Source organism: Letharia lupina (assembly GCF_014066315.1).
Source record: "Letharia lupina isolate WasteWater1 chromosome Unknown contig_3, whole genome shotgun sequence".
NCBI lineage: Eukaryota > Fungi > Ascomycota > Lecanoromycetes > Lecanorales > Parmeliaceae > Letharia > Letharia lupina.
Genome location: NW_023502972.1, coordinates 483,436 through 505,308, shown reverse-complemented (window position 1 = coordinate 505,308; position 21,873 = coordinate 483,436). Strand labels below are relative to the sequence as shown.

Genomic DNA, 21,873 nt, shown 5'->3' with positions numbered 1-21,873 from the left:
TATACGTTAAATAAATTAATTACTCTAGTATATTATAATTATAATTATATAACTATTATTTATAACTATATAGTTATTATTAATAACTATATTACTTATAATTATATTTATTTATAATTATATAATTATAATTCTTAGTTATATTATAATTAATAACTATAAATTATAATTAATAATTATAAGTTATTAAAATTAATACTCTCTTTTTATTTAACTATTAGAAAGATAGAGATAATAAAATAAATAATTAATATTACTCTTCGAAAAAATCTTTATAGAGAAAGTAGAAAAAGTAGAAAAATAATATAAACTTTTAATATAGCTTTTTAATTTATTCTTCTAGAATATATAGTAATCTTTATATATAGTAAGATTATTTTAAAAAAGTAGATTTAAATTTTATATAGTATCGAATTTTCTTAATAGCGATCTTCTAATTAATTAAATAGCTATATATTTTTAATAGCTCTCTATATTATTTAAATAGCTTCTTATTAAATAATTTAATAAGAATATTTATTATTATTTAGACTATAAATATATAATTTATTATAATTATCTTATTTTTAATTAATTAATAAATATAATAATATTAAATATAAATATCGATATATTTAATTTTTTAATAATACTCGAGATTCTTTATAAGATTAATAATCTTCTTATTATTACTAAGTAATATTATAAAACCTTTATTTAATACTTAAAAACGAATCTCTTATAACTATTATATAGTCTATATAATAGTTTTATCTTCTTCTATTAAGACTATATACTTAGCTTCTATTATAAATATAATAATCTCTTATTATTTTCGACTATATTATATATATATTACTTATTTATATAATAAAGCGAATTTATAAATAGACTTATAATTCTCTTAATTATTATTATATACTAAATTCGCGAATTCTTTTAATATTTCTATTTCTTAATAGTATAGTTCTAAGAATATAATACTTTATATATACTTAAATACTCGATTTATTATATTTATATAGCGGATAATAAGATTATAGCTAAATTAATTAAGCTTTTTTATAACGAAGGTTAAATTAATTTATATATTAATTATAAGAAATATAAGACTTTCTATTCGCTTCTAATATTATAATTAATTTATATATTCTTTCTTTAATCGACTTAATTAGATTAATTTATATTTATTAATAAAAATAAAAATAAGAGTTATCTAATTTATTAAATATTTCTTAAATATCTTTTTAATATATTATACTTATTTAATAGTTAAGATATAAGATTTTTAATTATAATAGATTTAAATATTAAGAATATAATTAATTAGATTTATTTTAATAATCTTAAATTCTTTATAAATTTAATATTTAATATAATCTATAATGCTTTATAGCTTAATTTTAATAAGAATATTATTTATATAGAGTATTATAATAGCTATTTTCTTTAGTAATACTCGAATAAAAATATAGCTATTAGCTATAATAGCTATAAATCTTATTTTTTTAATAATATACTTAAATTTCTTATTCTAAATATAAGCTAATTACTTAAGATTATATAATTCTTTTTAAAGAAGTAATATTTTATTCTTAGTATTAGTTACTAATAGATAATCTAATAATAAAATTATATAGATTTTTTTATAAAGATCGTTATTAAAATAAGTATTATTAACGTTTATTTATTCTATTAAAAGATTTATTATTATTATATATAATAGAAATAGATATAGAGAGTTAAATTATAAAATAGAGATAAAGATCTTATAAAAGTTAATATTTTCTATTTATATAAACTCTCTAATAATAAATCTAATCTTAAATTATTAATAGTTTTATTATTATTATATTTAATCTTAAAAACTTATTTATATATAATTAGACGTCTATTAATCGATAGAATAGCGAGCTTTTAAATCTCTTTAATAATTAAAATAATAATTTTCTTAATAATAGCTTACTTTTATTTATAGATATTTAATCTATAAATAACTTTTTAATAGATAAAAAGTTTAATTATAATATTTATAAGTTTAGTCTTATTCTTTATATCGAAATTATTATAGAACTTATAGAGATTATAATCTAGCTTCTTAATATAAAATTATTATATAAAAATAATAATCTAAGATATAAGATATTATTTAATATAATTAAAAGAATTAAAGATAGATATAAATATAATAAGTTATTAAATATTAATCTTAAGTATTATCTCTTAATTTATTATTTTCTTATTATTTAAAATATTAAGAGTTTCTCTAGCTTCGCGAAGATCTAGCGAAGATTTTAATTTAATTTAATATATATTTAGATTATTTAATTCTAAATCTCTATTATTATTTATATTCTCTAAGAAGTTAATAAAAACTTCTTTCTCTATTTAAAATTTTTATATATCTTTAATTTCTTTAATTTATAATAATAATATAATATTCGATATAGATTTCTTATAATTCTCTTTATTATTATTATCGCTAGATATAATTTTAATATTATTCTAAATAAAAGCGTTATTAAGATTATTATTATTCTAGCGAGTAAAGACGATATTTACTTATATAAAGTTATAGATTATTAAGAATAAAGTTAGAGTTATTAATTAGACTCTCTTATAATTTTTATAAAAATAAATATTTATAAATTATTCGAATTAATTATTCTAAGAATTTATTAGATCTAATACTATTATAGACCTTAACGTTACTTACGCTAAGGCTTCGACATCGTATATATTATATTAGAGTCTCTTTTAAAATCTAGTTTTAATAATATATTCTATATATCTAGAGACTTAGCGAATATAGATTTACTTTATATATCTCGAAGTTTTAATATTTTTTAAAGATTAATTTTATTATTAAATATATTATTAAATTTTATAATAACTCTATATTTTTTATAGCTTATATTTAGTAACTAATTATTAATAAACTATATCTTTATAATCTTAATCTCTTTATCTTTTAAAGAAAAAGATCTATTATTATTATAATATTAGATTTATTTTTAAATTATATAATAAATAATAAAAATAATATCGATAATTACTATAGCGCTAATAATTAATTCAAAAATTTCTTATTAATAGAAAATCTTATTATAAAATAACGTCTTATAATTATTAGAGTTAAAAATTATTATTTAGAATAAAAATAAGAGTTAATTATATTAAAGATTTATAATTATAAACTTTATAATATTAACTTATTATTTATAACTAGCGAAGATTTATTTATATTAATTATTATTATATTTCTAGTAAATATATTAATTAAAGCGAAAATACTTTACTTTAAAAGAATATATTTTTATAAGAGTATTAGTAAATAGAAGTATTTACGCTAATTTCGCGAAGTTAAAATTAATTTTTTTATAAGTTCTAAATATTTTATTACTAATTAAATTAAGATTATTTATTATATATAATTCTTAAAAAATAATTCTAATACTTAATAATATAAATATTATTAAATTTATAATCTAAAGAATATAATCTTTAAATTCTTTAAGTAGTTTTTATTTAATTTAATTACGAATCTAATAAATCGCTATCTTCTTATCTATAAAAAATAAAAGAAGATTAAATATTACTGTAATTAGAAAGTATTTATTTTTATTTTCTAAAAAGTATTAGATTAATTTCTTCTTAATTAAGTTTAGATTATGTTAAGAAACGATCTTTAACGAAGCCCGATAAGTACGTATTCTATTAATATATGTAATAAAGATATAGAATACAATATAGCCTGCTGGCAGATATATACGTAGTGCTAAACTACTAGTGCCTTAGCAAGGAATCCGTAACAGTGCCCACTAAGAAGAAGAAAAAGTAGCGTCCTCGCTGCACTTATTGGAGATAATGGAGATATGCCATGTGTGGTAGCCCTGTTTCTCTAACTCTTTCTCCGCTGGAAGAATTGAAAGTGCACTCGGTGTGCTGGCTGGTAGGTATATGCCGTGTAATATGGCTGATATAATGTGGCCATTAGATAGGATCACAGGTGGGCGTATTCCGTAATAGTAGTTATCAGGGGCCGTGGGGCATGATGTGATAGGGCTGTGCCTAATGTATGGCAGGTGCAATGGCAGCTAATGGTCGGTAGGAAGTCGTAGCTTCGTGAGGGCTACTGCATCGATAACTTAGTGAAGAGATCGAGGCCCGGCGTAGTTTGTAGGGCTGTAGGGTCCGTGTAGGTGCTGGACTAAGGCGAGGTAGGCGTCTAAGAGAGATTGGAGATACTGTATTTAATAGGAGTAATATTCTCTGTGGATTTCTTTGATAGTGGGTGTCAGCACTGTGGTGTGCATAAAGGGAGTATTGGTAGGGTTCGTATAGGTGCTGGACGAAGGCGAGGTGAGCGAAGCAATAAGAAGGCTATTCTGATCAGAACTAGGGTGTTGCTATTATTGTTAAGGAACGATCTTTAACGGAGCTCGGTAAGTACGTATTCTATTAATATATATAATAAAGATGTAGAATACAATGTAGTCTGCTGGCAGATATGTATGTAGTATCAAGTTATTAGTGTCTTGGCAAGGAATCCGTAATAGATTAAAACTTAAAAATAAATTTTTAAATATTAATAATATATTAAGATAATAAAAAGAAATTCTTATTTAAATTATTATATAGAAAAAGATTTTAAAACGCGTACGCTTTAACGACGATTTCTATTTAAAATTTTTAAGAGGGTTTATTAAGAATAAGTTCTTAAAAAAGTGAATTTTAAAGTCTAAATTAATTTTAAATAATAATTTTAAAGTAATATATATTTAAAAGAATAATATAAAATATAAAGTTAAATTCTTTAATTTTAATTAGAAGAAGAATAATTATTTTTATTATAATAAATAGAGTTATTAAATATCTAAATATCTAGATCTTAATAAATTATTTATTATTAATATCGATATAATATTAATAAAAAAAGATTAGATCTTATAATCGTTTTAGAAGTAAGATAAGAATAATAATTAATAGAGATAATTTCTTTTATTCTTATAAAGAAATAAATAAAGCTTTAAAGTAAATAGAGATAACTTATTACTTTACTCGATATTAAAATATATATTAATTTAATTTTATAAAAGTTCGTAATTTAATAAAATTTAAAATTTTATAATATTATTTTATTATAATTAAAAGTATTAAATAATTAAAATATATATTACTATAACGCGTATTAATTAAATTATTAGTTAATAAATAGTTAAAATTAGAATAAAAAGTATAATATACTCTTCTATATTATTAATTAAAAAGATTTTAATATTATATTAAATATATTTAGATTAAATTAATTATAAATATTATTAAATTTAATAATAAAGTAATAGCGATTTAAAATTAACGCTAATAAATTATAGATTAAAAAATTAATTAAATTTATTTAAATTATTAAATAGAAGTTAAATATATTCGCGATTATATATATCGTAATAGCGTAAAGTAAATTAAAAAATAGATATAATTTAAAGCTTTTTTAAAAGTTATTAAAATTTAATAATATTTTTTCTAATAAAAAAATAGAGATCTTATTTATATTTAAATAAAAAAATTATATTATTAATATTAAGAGCGATAAAAAGTCGCTATATAGTCTCTTATATAATTTATCTTAAACGAAATTAATAGAGCTATAACGCTATTTAAAAAACTCTTTTTAGAAAAATTAAATTCGCTATTCAATTTTCTCAATCGAAATATTAATTCTTTTTATTCTTAAAAAGAATAGAAGGCTTTATTTTTATATTAATTATTAAAATCTAAATATAATAATTATTAAAAATCGATACTCGCTATCTCTAATTATAGAGATTTTAAATTATTTATATAAGTTTAAAATCTTTATAAAGCTAGATCTTAAGAATATTTATTATTAAATTTAGATTAAAGAAGACGATAAGTAGAAAATAGCATTTTATAATTACTATAATTATTTTAAATATCTAATTATATCTTTTAGACTCGCTAATATCTTAATAACTTTTTAAATATATATTAATAAAGCTCTTATAAATTTAATAAATATAATATATATAATATATTTAAATAATATTCTAATTTATAATATAGATTTAGTAAAATATTAGCGATATATTAAATAAGTATTTAAATATTTATATTAATTTTAACTATACGCTAATCTTAAAGATTATTAATTCTATATTAAACGAATTAAGTTTTTAAAATTTATTATATTTATCGAAGATATCGCGATAGATTAAAAATATATTACTATTATTAAGAAGTAATTAAAATTAAAAAATTATTAAAATATATAAATTTTTTTAGATTTTATTAATTTCTATTAGCGATTTATCTATAATTATTTTAGTATAATAATATTACTTATTAACTTACTTAAAGAAAAAGAATAATAAAAAACTTAAATCGCTAAAGTAGATAGATAGCGTTAAGCTAGTATTTTAATAACTTCGAAATACTTTTATAATTACGCTATTTCTATGCTATTATAATTTAAAATTAAAATTATATCTTAAAATTAACGCTTTTAACTTCGATATAAGAGCTATTAATATATATAATAGAATAAGATAGAGCTAAGCTTGAAAACCTTGAATTTATATATATAGCTAATTATAAATTCGAGGTTATTACGCCTTTTGACTAGATCGACTAAATTATCGCGAGTAAATAAATTAGTATCCGCAATTATTAAAAGACAGTTAGACAGCTCTAATAAAAAAATAAATATACATTATTTAATTTTAGAATAACTTTTTTATTTTCTATTAAAATTCTAATATTTTTTCTTTAAATTGTAGAACGAAATATAGGCTTTTAGATAAAAAAAGAATTCTTAAATTTAGTCTTATAATTATTAAAGCGCAAGGAATTCAAATATCGCTCACCAAATATCGCTCACCAAAGTTCGCTCGACAGCCGGACAGCCCTGATCAAAAAACAGATACATATTATTTAATTTTAAAATAACTTTTTACTTTTCTATTAAAACTTTAAGATTTTTTTTTTAAATTATAGAATAAAATATAGGCTTTTAGATAAAAAAAAAACTCTTAGATTTAATCTTATAATTATTAAAGCGTAAGGAATTCAAATATCGCTTACTAAAGTTCGCTTATCAAAGATCGCTTACCTATTTACTCGATAGCCCTAATTAAAAAAATAATTATGAATTTAATTTATAGGCCTTTACTCGTACTTTTATAATTAAATAAAAATAATTATTAATAATTAATAATATTCTAATTTAGAAAAATAATTTCTATAAAGTAAAACTATTAGATCTATAATTAAGAGTTATTTATTATTATAATATCTATAAAGTAATAGCGTTATTATCTAAAAGATAGTATATTTTATATTAAAATTTTAACGAATTATAATAATTTTAAAGATTTTATAAAGTAGAAGAAATTAAACTTTAGATAAATTCGTTAAGCGCTAAAGTTAGCTATTTATAACTTTAAAATTTTCTATCGAATAAATAAATTAAACTCTATTAATTCGCTATCGCGACGCTTTAATTATAAAAAAACTTCGCTATTAAATATTAAATTACTATCGATATTATAAAATAAATTTATATTTTAAATTAATAGTAAGTAGTTATAAAGAGATAAGAAGATTATAATAATAATAATACTTATATTTTATATTATTAATATTTAAATAGTTATTTCTAGAAGAGAATCTAAGATTATATAAGAGATTACTTATAACGTATTTTAAAGATTAATAAAAATATTAATTTAAAATTTATAAGTTTATAATAATTAGATAAACTCTTTTTAAATTAATATTAATAAGTTAATAATTAAGCGTTATATACGTAGCTAAATATAGATCTTAGACTTTAAGAAACTATTAAGATATAATAATTATCTTTATATTTCTAGAGATAAGATATTAAAAAAAGAGCTTATTAATAAATATTATAATAATTTATTATTTAAATACTTTAACGCTATAAAGATATATAAATTATTTATTTATAAATACTATTAAGATAAAAGCTTAAAATAAATTATTAATTATATTAAGATATATAATATTTATTAATAAATTAAGACTTCGCGATATCGCCTCTATAGCGAATTAAGTTCGCTTTCTATCGCTATTAAATTATAAATTTTTCTTCTTCTAGATTTTATTATTAACTTATTAGCGAGTATATATAAGAGTATTATTTACGATATTATTCTAATTATAATAAATCGATTTATAAAAATAATAAAATATATTTCTATATTTATTATAATCGATATCGTTTAACTAGCGAAAGTATTTTATTTTAAAATAATATATTATTATAATATATTAAATAATATTATTAATAATAGAGGCTCTATATTTATTAATAGCTTTTAATTATTATTTACTTTTATTTTAAAATTAAGTAATATCTAAATATTATTTTTTATTTATAAATTAATAAATAAATTAAGCGTTAAAATTAGATATTAGAATATTTTTTATATATATTTACTAATAATAAGTAAAATGTTTAGATAAAATAATTATTAATAATAGAGTTCGCTTATATAAATAGTTAATATTTCTCTATTAAAACGATATTAATTTTTTTAATATATAAATATTATTCTAAAATTTATTAGAAGATTAAGAATAACTTTATTAAGAGAGAGATATTCGCTATAAATAATAGAGTAAAAAAATTATAAATATTAAGAGATAAGATAATAGAGCGCTTTTATAGCGCTATTACGATTTAATTTAAGTATTATAATAAAATATATTAATTTTAAAATTATAAGATAAGCGATTTAATAATATTAGTAATTAAGAATTTAAAGTAAAAACGTTTAAATAAGAAGTTATTTTATAAATTTATAAAATTATTTTAAATTATAAATAAGATAGAAGCGTAGATATATTATTCACTTTTATTCTTAATATATAAAATTTATAAAATTTATAATATTTTATATATATTATTATTTAAGTTTTATTATAATCGCGATTATAATAATATAGCGAATATCTTTATATAGATTTTTAAGCTTATTAATAATAATAAGCTTTAAAAGATTAAAGAAATTATTAATAAGATTAAGTATAAGAAAGATGTTTAATATAAAGTTAAATAAATTAATTAAGATAAAGAGTATAATTAATAATTATTAAATAATAAACTTATTAGTATTAGCGAGCTAATTTAAATTTATAAATAAATAAATAATAAGCGAAAGTATTAAATAATAAATAATAATAAATCTCTTTAATTATATAAATTAATAATAAATAAATAAACGCGATAAAATAAGATATAAATATCGATTAGATTAAATATATTTCTAGATAATATTTATATTATATATATATTTCTTTATACTTATTATTATTAAGATATAAATTAATTAAATAATTATATTATTTAATTATCTATTAAACTCTACTATAAAGAAGCTATATTATATTAAAATATATATTATTAATATAAATATATTTTTACTTAAAGTAGCTATTAAAGAACTATCTAGAAATCTTATATTAGCGCTATTACTAAAAAAAGTCGTTATTTAAATATTCTTCGCTATCTTAATATTAAATTCTAAATTTAATTTATTAATTTATTATTTTAACGAGAAATTAATTAAAGTATAATCTTCGAGTTAATATTTTTTAATATTTATTATATATCGACGAAGGCTCTTAAGCTTCTTTTTTAATAACTTATTTATTTTCTTTAACTTCGCTATATATTTATTTATTATTATAAACTAATTTTAAAAATTTATAATTATAATAAAGATAACTAAAGTTATCGCTATTATATATTTCTATAATTTATATTATTAAATAATCTTCTTATCGAGTTTAATTCGTTAATAAAATATTTATTAAAATTATTTAACGCGACGATAGCGTTATATCGATTTTCTTATCTACGTTTAAAGATATAGAGAAATTTTAATATAGTAATTAATATCGCGCTTTTCGATCTTATAATTATTATAAAAGAAAGACTTATCTTAAATATATAAATCGATATTTTAATAAAAATAAGTTTTATATAATAAATTAAATATTAGAATTTATTAATAGTTATATATATAAAGCGATAATAATAAAAATAGTTAGAGATTAGTAATCGCGTTTATAAAATAATTATATACTTATTATTAAAGTTATTATTATTATTAAAAAAGAGTATTATAAAATTATTAGTCTATATATTAATATTATTAATAATAATAAGATATTTATAATAAAGAGAGATAGATTATTAATATAATAAGATATACTATATTTATATTAATATTAATATTAATATTATAGCGCTAAAGTAAATACTTATAAGAGAGATATTAAAAGTTATAAAGAATAAAAATAAATAATTTAAAGAGAGTTTTTATATTCTTTATTATAGTATTAATACTAGTAAATAATATTTAATAATATAAATATTAGCGATATAATAATATTTCGCTATTATCTATAAAGTCGCGTTATCTAGCTATTATTATTATTCTATTATTATTATTAATTAATAATTAAAGATATTATTATAAACGCGTTACTCTATTAATTACTTCTTTTAAATATTTATAATAGAGATTATTATTATATTACTTCGCTATTAGCGTAATACGCTATAAAAATAATATTATATATAAGAAAACTCTTCTATCTTCTTTTATCTATTAGAGTTTTAAAATTTTATTATAAAATTTTAAATTAAATATCTATTCGCTATAGAGGTTATTAATTAGCGCTATAGAAACGTTAATACTAAACGCGTTAATTTATTATAAATTATTATTAATTAATATTATAAAAGCGATATTATTCTCGAGATAATATTAATATTATTATATAATATATTAATAACGCGTCTATAGCGCGTAATAATTAGTTCTATCGCATTATTAAAATAATATTATAATAAATTAACTTTTTTCTCTTATTTCTCTATTAGAGTTTAAAGGTTTTTTAATAAATATTTTATTTTATTTAGATATCTAAAGATTAGAGTCTAGAAGAAGAAATAATTATTAAATTTAATACTATTATAAATCTTAGCGCTATTTATACTAAAACTTCGATATTATATATATTATATTAAGATTTCTTCTAAAGTCTAATTTTAATAATATATCTTATATATCTAGAGGCTTAGTGTTAAGGAATCATTATGGTTTGACTCATATATGTGTGTGATGTAAAAGATGTTGATTATCTATGTGGTCTGCAGGCAGATATGTGCGGTGCCAAGCCTACGCTAGTGGCCCTATGAGTATCCCTGAGGCATCTCATGACAATTGCCCACAAAAAACAGAGAAATGCCATGTCCTCATGGCAAGAAGTATGCATGCATGATTTTTCGAATGTCGGAAAGGAGTGGAGATGCCGGGCCAATTAGTAGTGTGTATCCCATGAGTTCTCCTGCCGCAGTGAAAGCCTTTCGAATAGTACCGGAGCAAGACATCAGACGGTTTCAATTCGTCCAGATATGCATCGTCCGAACTCCGTCCTGAAGAGATCCAATTGGCTGTGATCGTCGCAGTAGATCCTCCTCTTGTGACGTCATTCCAGTGATATACCATATCAATGTGATATTGTTGAGGCACGCAGAGATACCAGGCCAAATTGTAGTGTCGTTCTCCGCCTGCTGAGTGGTGATTTGACGTGGAACCGTGGAGAGCATATGACGTGGGATTGTGGAGAGCTGAGCCGTGTTCTTGCTGATGGTGGCCTTATTGTCGCTTGATTTCTCCGCAGTGTTCTCCGCATTTGCCTGCTGCAATGGTTCCTCCTCTTGCTGAGTGACGGCTTGTAGAGACCTTCTCGTATATTGCTGGCGAGTCTTCTGATTCCGGTGCTTCTTCTTCTGCTGTGTTGCACGTACAAATGGACACTCCGGTGATCGAGTAGCGTGGAAATCGAATGGAGTAGGAGTACCGTCACTGTCCCAGTCACAAGGATCAAGGCCGCATAGTGAGCATACAGTGAGATCAGGGGACGGAAAAGTAGGGTCGTATTCTCGGCGAAAGCCAGCACGGGCTACGGTAGAGGCACTTGGACACACATGTGGCCATGACGTGAATGAGGCGAGTCTCTCAGCGTATGAATTCATGATATCGATATCGATAGGCCTAGCGAAAGGATCGATGTGGACGTTGTCAAATGGTACTCGATGACTGCGAGTGTATGTGAGGGCCGGCTTGGAGCGTCACACTATTAGGTGTTGATGTGGGCTTTGCGTAAACGTGTGGTGTAGACGTGGCTCGTAGAGACGTCTACTACATCGTAGGATCAAGTGGAATTAGATCTTAAGGTGTTGCTACCAATTGTTAAGGAATCATTATGGTTTGACTCATATATGTGTGTGTTGTAAAAGATGTTGATTATCTATGTGGTCTGCAGGCAGATATGTGCGGTGCCAAGCCTACGCTAGTGGCCCTATGAGTATCCCTGAGGCATCTCATGACACTTGGCGAATGTAGATCTACTTTATATATCTCGAAATTTTAATATTCTTTAAAGATTAGTTCTATTATTAAATATACTATTAAACTTTATAACGACTCTATATCTTTTATAGTCTATATTCGCTAGCTAATCGCTAGTAAACTACGCTCTTATAGAATTATAAATTTAATACTAAGTAAATAAATAGTAATTAATATATATACTTTAATAGACTATAATATATAGCTTACTTTCTTATTTCTCTTTTAATAAATAACTTAAATATAGATAATCGAAGACTTTTTTATAACTTAGATTCGATTTTTTATTAAATTATAATTCGTAAAGTAACTTAATTTCTCTACTATTATATAATAATTTATTTTTTAAATAATTTATATAAATTATAGTTTCTAATTAAAAGCTTATAAGTAGACTTAATTAACTAAATATAAATCTTATAAATTTAATTAATATTCTATTAAATCGTTCTACGATATTATTTTAATATAGAATATAAATAATTATAAATTTTATAATAATATCTCATTTCTTAAGTATATTCTTAATTAACTTATATTTCTCTATATTATTAATTCTAACTAATATTACTTCTCTTATTTTAATTATTTTATTAATTATAATTATATTTCTAAGAATAAAGATATAGATCTATTTCTTTAATATAATAAACTCGAGATTTAATTAATTAATAACCTTATCGATAAGAAATATAAATTATTTACTATTCTTTATAATACTAACTATAAGATATAATTTCTAAAAGTTAATATATATTTAAGCTTCTAATATTATTTTCTTTAGTTTAAAATTCTTATTAATCTATTAAACTATTTTCGTAAAGTTATATATATTATATTAAAATTCTTTCGATAATTTTATTTTCTCTATATCTCTTATATAGAGATATAGATTTTTTAAGCGATACGCTTTAATATAGCTTAATTATTAATATATTAGTTAAAAATAATCGACTTATTCTTATTTCATAAATATAAATATACTTTTAAAAGAAGATCTAGACTTTCTAGAAGCGAATACTCTATTAAATATCGATTTAATTAATTAATATAGACTATTTCTTATATAATCTCTTACTATTATCTTATCTATAAATATATTAATAATTCTAATATATAAACTTTTAAATTATATTTTAAAACTCTTTTAATTTAATACTATAATAGATAGTAGATTATTATTTATTTTTAGAATATATAGAATATTCTCTATAGTCTATATATAGTTATCTATATAAATTCGAATAATTCTCTTATCTCTCGCTATTAACTCGCTCTAATTATTAAATTTTACTTTCTTCTAATAAGACTATAAATCGATAAATAATTTCTTATTTAATATTATATAGCGAGTCGCTTCGAAGTTTATTAGCTAGTTACTATCTTCTAAAAAGTCTACTATTATAAAAAAATTCTTTATTAATAATATATTATTTATAAGCTCTAACTTTTCTCTAATTATTTATAAGTTTTTCTTTTAATTATATATATCGATTATATCGCTAATATGATTATCGCTATTTAATTTATTCGCTACTATAATAATATAATCTAAGTATTTTTATTTACTATCTTTAGATATCTTTAAATTCTTTAATCAATTCTTAATTAATTCTTTAATTTATAATTTTACTTATTTAAATCCTTCGCTCTATAATTCTTATTCTTTTTATTCTTCTTATTTAAATACTCTCTCTTATAATATTTAATTTTTTTATAATTATAGTATTCTATCTTATTTATATCTCTAAAAGACTTTTAATCTAATTAATTCTTTCGTCTATTATATATAAATAAATCTTTATTCTTAATTTATCTATCTTACTCTACGATTTATAAATATTCTATAATTATTTCGATAATAAGATTATTATTAATTTCTAAATTATATTTAATTATATCGAACTTACTCTTTTAATAAGTATTTATAATTATTATCGCTATAGTAAGATTATATAATATATAGACTAGATTTAGATCTATAACTTTATTCTATAAATTTTATAAATCTACTATTATTTAATTAATCGTTTAATCTACTAATTTAATATATTTAAAGAATTTCTATAATATAATAAAAAAATATTCTTTATTACTTATTTTATAAATTTAATAAAGTTTATCTTATATAGATTTAAAAGTAATAAGATAAACGATATAACTCTTTTAATTTTAATTAACGTTATTTCTAATTAATATAGCGATTTATTTATTTAAAATAATTTATTATTTAACTAACTCTCTATCGAATTATATAAGTATTAATAATTTCTTTAATACTATTTTAAAGATATCTTATCTCTTAAAAAACTATTAGTAATTCTAGATTTATAGATAATAGTTTAAATTCTTTAGAACTTTTATTTTAATATACGATTTACTAATAAATCTCTTATTTAATTTCTTTAATAAATCGATTATTAATAAATTATTTAAATCGAGTAAAAGATTCTCTTCTCTCTCTTCTTTCTTCTTTTTCTTTAAATAAAAAAGACTCTTAATTAATAATACTATCTATTTAGCGAATAAACAATCTTATTTCCTAATCTACTATAGCCTTATTCTCGAGTATTCTTTAATAAAATTCTTAAGATAGCTATATTCTCTAATATTTAGAGAGATTATAATAATAGTAGATAGATATAATAAAAAACTAAAATCTCGATTAATAGCTAATTAAATTTATAATCTATTAGTAATATAATAGATTATATCTAATATAATTAAGATTAAAGTTATATATAAATATAAATATTATATAAATAGATTATATATATAGATAGATAGAATATAAGAAAAGAACTTTATATAAATAAATATAGATTTAATATAAATATAAAAAATCGCTTACTAAATTACTAGAGATTCGTCTCTTTAAGTTATTCGATTTTAGCTTATAATTTATAATAAATTAAATTACTTCGAAGGTTATATCTTAGCCTTTTAGATATATTAGTTTTATATATATATTAAGTAAACTAATTACTCTAATACACTATAACTATAGCTATATAGTTATTATTAATAACTATATTACCTATGGCTATATTTGCCCATAGCTATATGGCTGTAGCCCTCAGCCACATTATGGCTAATGGCCATAAGCCGTCAAAACCAACAGTATTTATACATTTAGAACGCACCGTCTTAGTTGTCACAACCTGGGGCATCTCTACAACCATCAAACCCTTACTGTACTCTACAAGACCAGACCTTCCTTTTTCTGGAACATCACAGCCCGTTTTTCAACCTTCCAAGCTTTCAACCTGCTAATCGTTGGATCTCCTCGACCACGCAAATTACGGTTAACACCTTGAGGCATAAGGTACGATTGGTGACTTCACGTTCTGACTAAGCTCACTCATCGAGCCGAGTCATTTGCAAACCTCGGCGACCTGCTGCAAACAGTCGTTTCAGTCAATGTTCGAGTACAAAGTGTTATAGAGGTAAGGCGAATCCGCCGGGTTTCAGCCATCAGGGTCCACTGAAAACCATTCCACTTGTTGTAGGATAGTAAATAAGAAGAAACGTTCAAACAGACATGTCTCGTCCAGACCTCCACTTGCGCGAGCAAACTGCAATTCTCCAACCAACCATGGCAACAAGTTCAACACCAAGCCTCGATCCACCTGCCGCCACGCCTTCTATAGGAAATGCAGGGCCGTTCATGAGAGCACCTCGTGAGATCCGAGATAACATCTATCGCTTCCTACTTTCAACCAAGCACACCAAGGAGTTTCATGGAGAACCTGCATCGGCAAGTTCTGCCCAGTCTCCCAATAACCCGACTGAGCCTGGATTAATTCGTTACGTAGGATACATTGAGATGCAAATACACTTATCAGTTCCATACTTCGATCCTTTTTACCAACCGACAGGTATACATTGAAGCCAGCAACATATTCTACATGGAAAACCTCTTCATTCGTATCAATTCTGTGGCAGCGAATGAACTATACCACCCGACTAATTTCGGAGGCTACCGAAGTACCGGCTCAAGTGGCCGTGGGCTGCGAGTTCTGTCGACAGGCACGAAAGCGCAAGCCTGTACACGTCACGTGATGGAAATCAATCTGATTCCATCACCCCTGTTGTTTGATCACCATGGTTACCATCACTTCATTTTTGCTTGCGACGATCTTCCAGTGTTCTGCAGAGCTTTGCGATCGATCGATAGATTTTATCGACGTGAGTTACAGCCGCTGCAGGTTATGGATCTCTGGTTTACCATTGGTGACGAGGTGGGCACGGCTGGAAAGGGATATCTTGACTCGAATGCCTCCACAGATGGAAATCCAGTGGGATATCTGACCGCGGCCACCAAGATTGCCGCGGCTAATTGTGCAGGTCCAGATGAGAATCGAAGAGCCACTGACGAGAGCAGTGCATCTGTCTACGGAGAAATAAAGGGCAGTGGCAGCGCAATGGTCAATGGAATCAAGGATGCCAAATCGAGACTGTTAGAACGGCCCATCTCCATCGACAGTCCTCGATCACGGAGGCTTCTAGAGCCATTTCGAGCCGTATACAATGTTGGATATTCGTACATCGACGCCCCGATCAGCGAGCGGTATCGGCAGGAGATCCACACCAGTTTATCCAGGGCCCGACCAAGCATTCACGATCAATTCCTGGCCGTATCCTCAGCCTTTGAAGAAGCAATTGCGGTATACGATGCCGACGATATCGCTTTAGCCATTCAGAAATCTAAAGGCACACTTGACATCCTCAGTGATTTCAGGTATCTTAGCAGAGACGGCGACAGTACCAAAAGCGTGCCGACAGGGCGATATACCGGACTCATGTACCGGGAAGCCATGGACAAGATGCATTTGATCATCTATAGCAACCTAGCTCGTGCGAACTTAAGGTTTCACAGCGACTTACAGCAGGTTCGCTCAGCACAAGACTTTGTATGGCAGATCAGGGGGATACGCGCCCGCGATGCAATGTGGCCCGAACACCCAGGTTTTTTTTTTTTTTTTTTTTTTTGTTGGGGGGGGTTTTTTTTTTTTTTTAAAAAAAAAAAAAACCCCCCCCCCCCCCCCCCCCTCGGTATTTTTTTTTTTTTTTTGGGGGGGGGGGGGGGGGGGGGGGGGGGGGGGGGGGGTTTGGGGGGGGGGGGGGGGGGGGGGGGGAAAAAAAAAAAGGGGGGGGGGGGGGGGGGGGGGGGGGGGGGGGGGGGGGGGGGGGGGGGGGGGGGGGGGGGGGGGGGGGGGGGGGGGGAAAGGGGGGATTTTTTTTTTTTTTTTTTTTTTTTTTAAAAAAGGGGTTTTTTTTTTTTTTTTTTTTTTTGGGGGTTTTTTTTGGTTGTTTTTTAAATTGGGGGTTTTAAAAAAATTTGGGGGGGGGGGGGGGGGTTTTTTTTTTTTAAAAAAAAGGATTTTTTTTTTTTTTTTTTTTTGCCGCACGATCACATTTTTGATCTCGTTGCTCTACAACCGCTTCGGCATCCCAACTACGGGCGATGATCAGCGCGGTACCGATTCCGTCACGGCAGGCTGCGAACTTACGGTGAGTATCGTTGCAGAGGGATCCGCCACCCTGGGCCGACGAACCGGCCTGAAGGGTCGCATCGGTGCCCGCGCCATTCCATTGCTTTTTTTCGATGACCCTTTTGCGGCTCGTGGTGTCGCAAGACGGCGGTGGGTGAGTGGAGGCCGTTTCTCCACTGCTTGCCGTGATGGGAAAGATCCAGAATAGCCTTCTCGAGGCTCTCGTCGAACGATGCGCATTTCGATCCCTGAAGCGCGTGCGAGGGCTACCTGTGTGCGGTTGGATTGAGGGGGTAATCTGTTCGAAGGACTTGGGCAAATGTTGTCAAGTGCGTGCGGGGTTTCAAGTCGGTAGACAGAGATTGACTGATCAGGCGGGACTGTTGGTGATGGTGCACCCAGTTTCCGTCCGGATCTCTTATGCTGGACTGATCACGCGGGGCTGCTGACGATGTCGCGCTCGAATTCAAGTCCGGTTCCGTCGTGCTGGTCTCCATTATAGGACCAAGAGCGTGTCCCGGAATTGTAGAGTTGATGGTCCGAAAGCATATAGGTCGACTTAGAAGAGATGGGCTACCAGAGAGATTGCCAGCCTTGAGCGCTGGCTTCATTCGCGTTGCGCAGAGAAAGGGGACATAAGCCGGACGACCGTAATTTGAAATTTCGTCTTTGGGACCAATCTCTTTGGGACATGAAACCCTGCAGAGGCCACCCGTTGTGAGAACTCGCTTTGGAGCGATAGTACTCTACAGCCTTGCCAGCACCACTTCCGAGCTAATGCGATGCCTGCATTTTGGCCTTCTTCGGTTTGGAGCGCTCGCTTAAGCAAATCGTCTTCATGCTTTAGACCAACGACCGGATACGCGTTGAGCAGCGGGTCGAGCTTCTTATAATCGCCGTGTTGCTCATTTCACGTATTCCAAAAAGGTTGCGAAATGCTACTCCATCATCCACTGGCAGGGTGTAACATCAGAAATATTCTCGTTGCGATTCAGTGTAGTCCAACGACTGCGACCAGACCAAAACTTTCGGTGTCGCGACTATTCTTCATAAGCAGACCCGAAACTTTGCAATAGAAAGTTGCTTTTTGCCGTTCGAAATTTCTTGTTTTGCGAAGAAAGCGAGTTTGTGGTGTTCTGCCGAGACATTTTACACCCCCGGCGCCAGTGGATGGGATAGGTTGGCTTTCCAGAAACGCAATCAAGTAGCCAGTATATCTTTCCCCCACGCAGATTTTGAAACCCTCCAGCAGTGACTTGCGGCTGGCGCGGCTTCCTCGAACACAGTCCCAGGTCCCGTGACCCAGGGCGGTGTTCCCTTGAGTCGTGGCATCAAGAAGTAAGAGACATCGTCCTTGAACCATAGATCTGGCGTGTCAGCAGACACGTGCGAGAGCATCTGCAGGATGCCAAAGAGAAGGATCCATCGGCCTTTCCTCGCATCACGAGGGTCTGTCTCTCCCAGATGGTCCGTCTTCTCGAAACGCTGGAACGCTTCGACTAAGCTGTTGGTGGCGACGTCGGGGCCTAGAATGAGAGCATTGCTGGCTACCGAGTACGCGTGGATGATCTGCTTCTCCAAGGCTTTGGACTTGCTGGCGAAGAGGGATTGCTTTTGCTGCGCTTTTCCTGTGTCGCCGACGGGCATCGAATCTGGCAGCAGCGGGTACGGATGCGGAATGTGAGGATTCTTGTGCTTGTGGTCGAAGTGGACGAAGAGCTTGGCGAGATCGAGGCCATCATTGTTTATTTTGGTGACCGCTGTGTTCTTCTTGCGCACCATGACTCGATACCGCTCGCTGGGCTCCTTGGTCTCGGCCCAGACGACGTCTCGATCAACATAGTAGTCATAAAGCGAGCCGAAGTCCTTTTGCAGGTGGCTTATGACGGCCCTTGTCAGCCAATTGCCATTGCTATTTTGGATCCCGCGCGGAGGCCAAGTCTTGTAGGCTCTCTCATAGAATTGGAGCAGAAATCGGCGGAAGTGGTTGAATGTACGTCGAGCGGCAGGAGGCTGAATTGTGTGAGAGGGCCACATGTCGTCAAAATCGAAAGCTGACAATCTGTCCTCCGCAACCTGGATCCTAGCCTGGAGTTCAAGATGTGACCGCTCAAGAAGCGTCCGAGAGACATGGCTGACATCGCGAAACTCTGGTAGCTCCCGCAACTTCGTGTACATGCCGCTGCAGTGAACGAAACCTTCCCGCCAACCCTCTGGCCACTGCACCTCCTCATCTTCGCTGTAAGCAAGTAACCCAGCTGCAGCTGCGGGGTCATTGCAGATATTGTTGAGACGATTCCTCGTCAAGAATCCGATGATCACGTCGGTGCAATTAGATTCCCTTGGCATAAACACTAGGAGGCGTTCGTGCAGGTCTATGAGCGCTTGATAGAACGTTAGGCCAACAAGAGGCTTGTTCAACAGAAGGGCGAAGAAGTTGCGAGTGGTGATATGGTGCCGTAAGATCTCAGTCCTGGAAGCACCATCGGGCGCCGGAAAGTGGATCTCATGTCGGATCTGAGCCTCGTTTCCGGGGTTGCTGATCACCGAAGCCGAAGACGGAGCCCGACGACCAAGTCCGAATCTCTTGACACCCAGTTCTGAAGAAGAAGCGGATATTACGGATGGTGCAGGCTTGGGGGTACGCTTGTAGCTTTCCTGCAGCATTGAGGCGAGTGTTTCCGATCTCGTTTCCTCCAAAGTCGATGACTTGACTCGGAACGAAGCTTGGGGACGTTGGTAGCCGTAATATACCAATGTATCTCCAGCAGGGTCCCAAAGTTCAGGATCCTAGATACGTCAGCTACCCTCGTCGTCAATAGCAAGAGCGATGTATAGGTCTACCTTTGCGAGCTTGCCCCATGGTTCAGCAGGGTTCCCGTTCCCTGGCCACCTTTTCACACTCGCGGCTTGCTCAAGCCCCTTCATCGCATGGCGCTCCCGTGTCTGAACCTTCAGCGGCTGTGCTGCTTGAATGAAGACACTCGTGCCAAATTCGGACGATTCATGACGTTGGCCTACATCCCAACGAGTTCTGCCATCTTCACTTTGGTCTTCGGCTGGTTTGTTGCCAAATCGGGTCAACAGATTCCGTAGCGCCTTCTTCTCTTCGTTGCTTCTAATGGAGGGTGCGACTTCTCGGTGAGAAGAGTTGTCGTCTTGCCAGGCATCGTTGGGTGTACTTTCCACGTGAATTGAGGTCCGTCGGAGTAGCCATGGACCACGGTTGTAATTCGAATTGTCGATGATTTTTACGTCTCTTTGTAAGGTCGCTTCGGTATACTGGGGAGGAGGAGGCAGTGCGGATTGGAGCTGCGAGAGTCCCAGACTGTCATCCGTGTTCGAGGACATCGTTGTGCGTCCAATCCTGTTTTCCCAAACAACAGCTGTATACGACTAAGCGTTATGACATTGTCACGTAGTAGAGTTCCATTCGATGATCCCCCAATACCGAGTACTGCTCCTATTCGTCCAAGTGACACCTCTGGTGCTCGAGCCTGCGATATTTGATTGAAGGGACCCCTGAATATTTTTGACTTTGAGCTGGCCTGCGCTTTCGTTCTCTCCCAATTTAGAGTTATATCATTTACTCTCTGCTGCCGCGTCCACCCTAGGCTATGATCTTGAACAGGCGTTTGCAGTTGAGAGCGCAACTGCAAGGAAGAACAGGATCTTTGACATCATGAGTACAACGTCGCATATGAAGGTCTGATGGTACTACGTTGGCTTTGGAAAAGGCCTGGATCCCTTGTCCGACTGGTGCGGATATGATACGAGTAGTTAGCCGTGCCTGGCTTGATCATCAGATGAAATGTGGTACGCTACTCCTTCGTTTCATCACGAGATGTCCAACAAGACGGGCAAGTGCCGGTTATGTGGCTTTGAGGAAATCTCCGAAAAGGTGCCTATCAAAAGCATGCCCTGCCGGT

At 28.7% G+C, this 21,873-nt stretch overlaps 3 protein-coding genes across 3 annotated transcripts; 1 reads left to right on the top strand and 2 right to left on the bottom strand.

Moving 5' to 3' along the window:
- Positions 1–11,434: 11,434 nt before the first annotated feature.
- Positions 11,435–12,073, bottom strand: HO133_007057 (uncharacterized protein; the record flags this gene model as incomplete). Its single annotated transcript, XM_037297952.1, has 2 exons — positions 11,435–11,830; positions 11,945–12,073. The coding sequence occupies 2 exons, from the start codon at positions 12,071–12,073 to the stop codon at positions 11,435–11,437; spliced, it is 525 nt and encodes a 174-aa protein (XP_037156587.1).
- Positions 12,074–16,044: 3,971 nt separating this feature from the next.
- Positions 16,045–18,233, top strand: HO133_007056 (uncharacterized protein; the record flags this gene model as incomplete). The annotated part of the gene is made up of 3 exons (XM_037297951.1): positions 16,045–16,260; positions 16,295–17,417; positions 18,163–18,233. 3 exons carry the CDS (start codon positions 16,045–16,047, stop codon positions 18,231–18,233), a joined length of 1,410 nt encoding a protein of 469 aa, XP_037156586.1.
- A 911-nt stretch (positions 18,234–19,144) lies between these two features.
- Positions 19,145–21,295, bottom strand: HO133_007055 (uncharacterized protein; the record flags this gene model as incomplete). Its single annotated transcript, XM_037297950.1, has 2 exons — positions 19,145–20,734; positions 20,789–21,295. 2 exons carry the CDS (start codon positions 21,293–21,295, stop codon positions 19,145–19,147), a joined length of 2,097 nt encoding a protein of 698 aa, XP_037156585.1.
- Between the last annotated feature and the right edge of the window lie 578 nt (positions 21,296–21,873).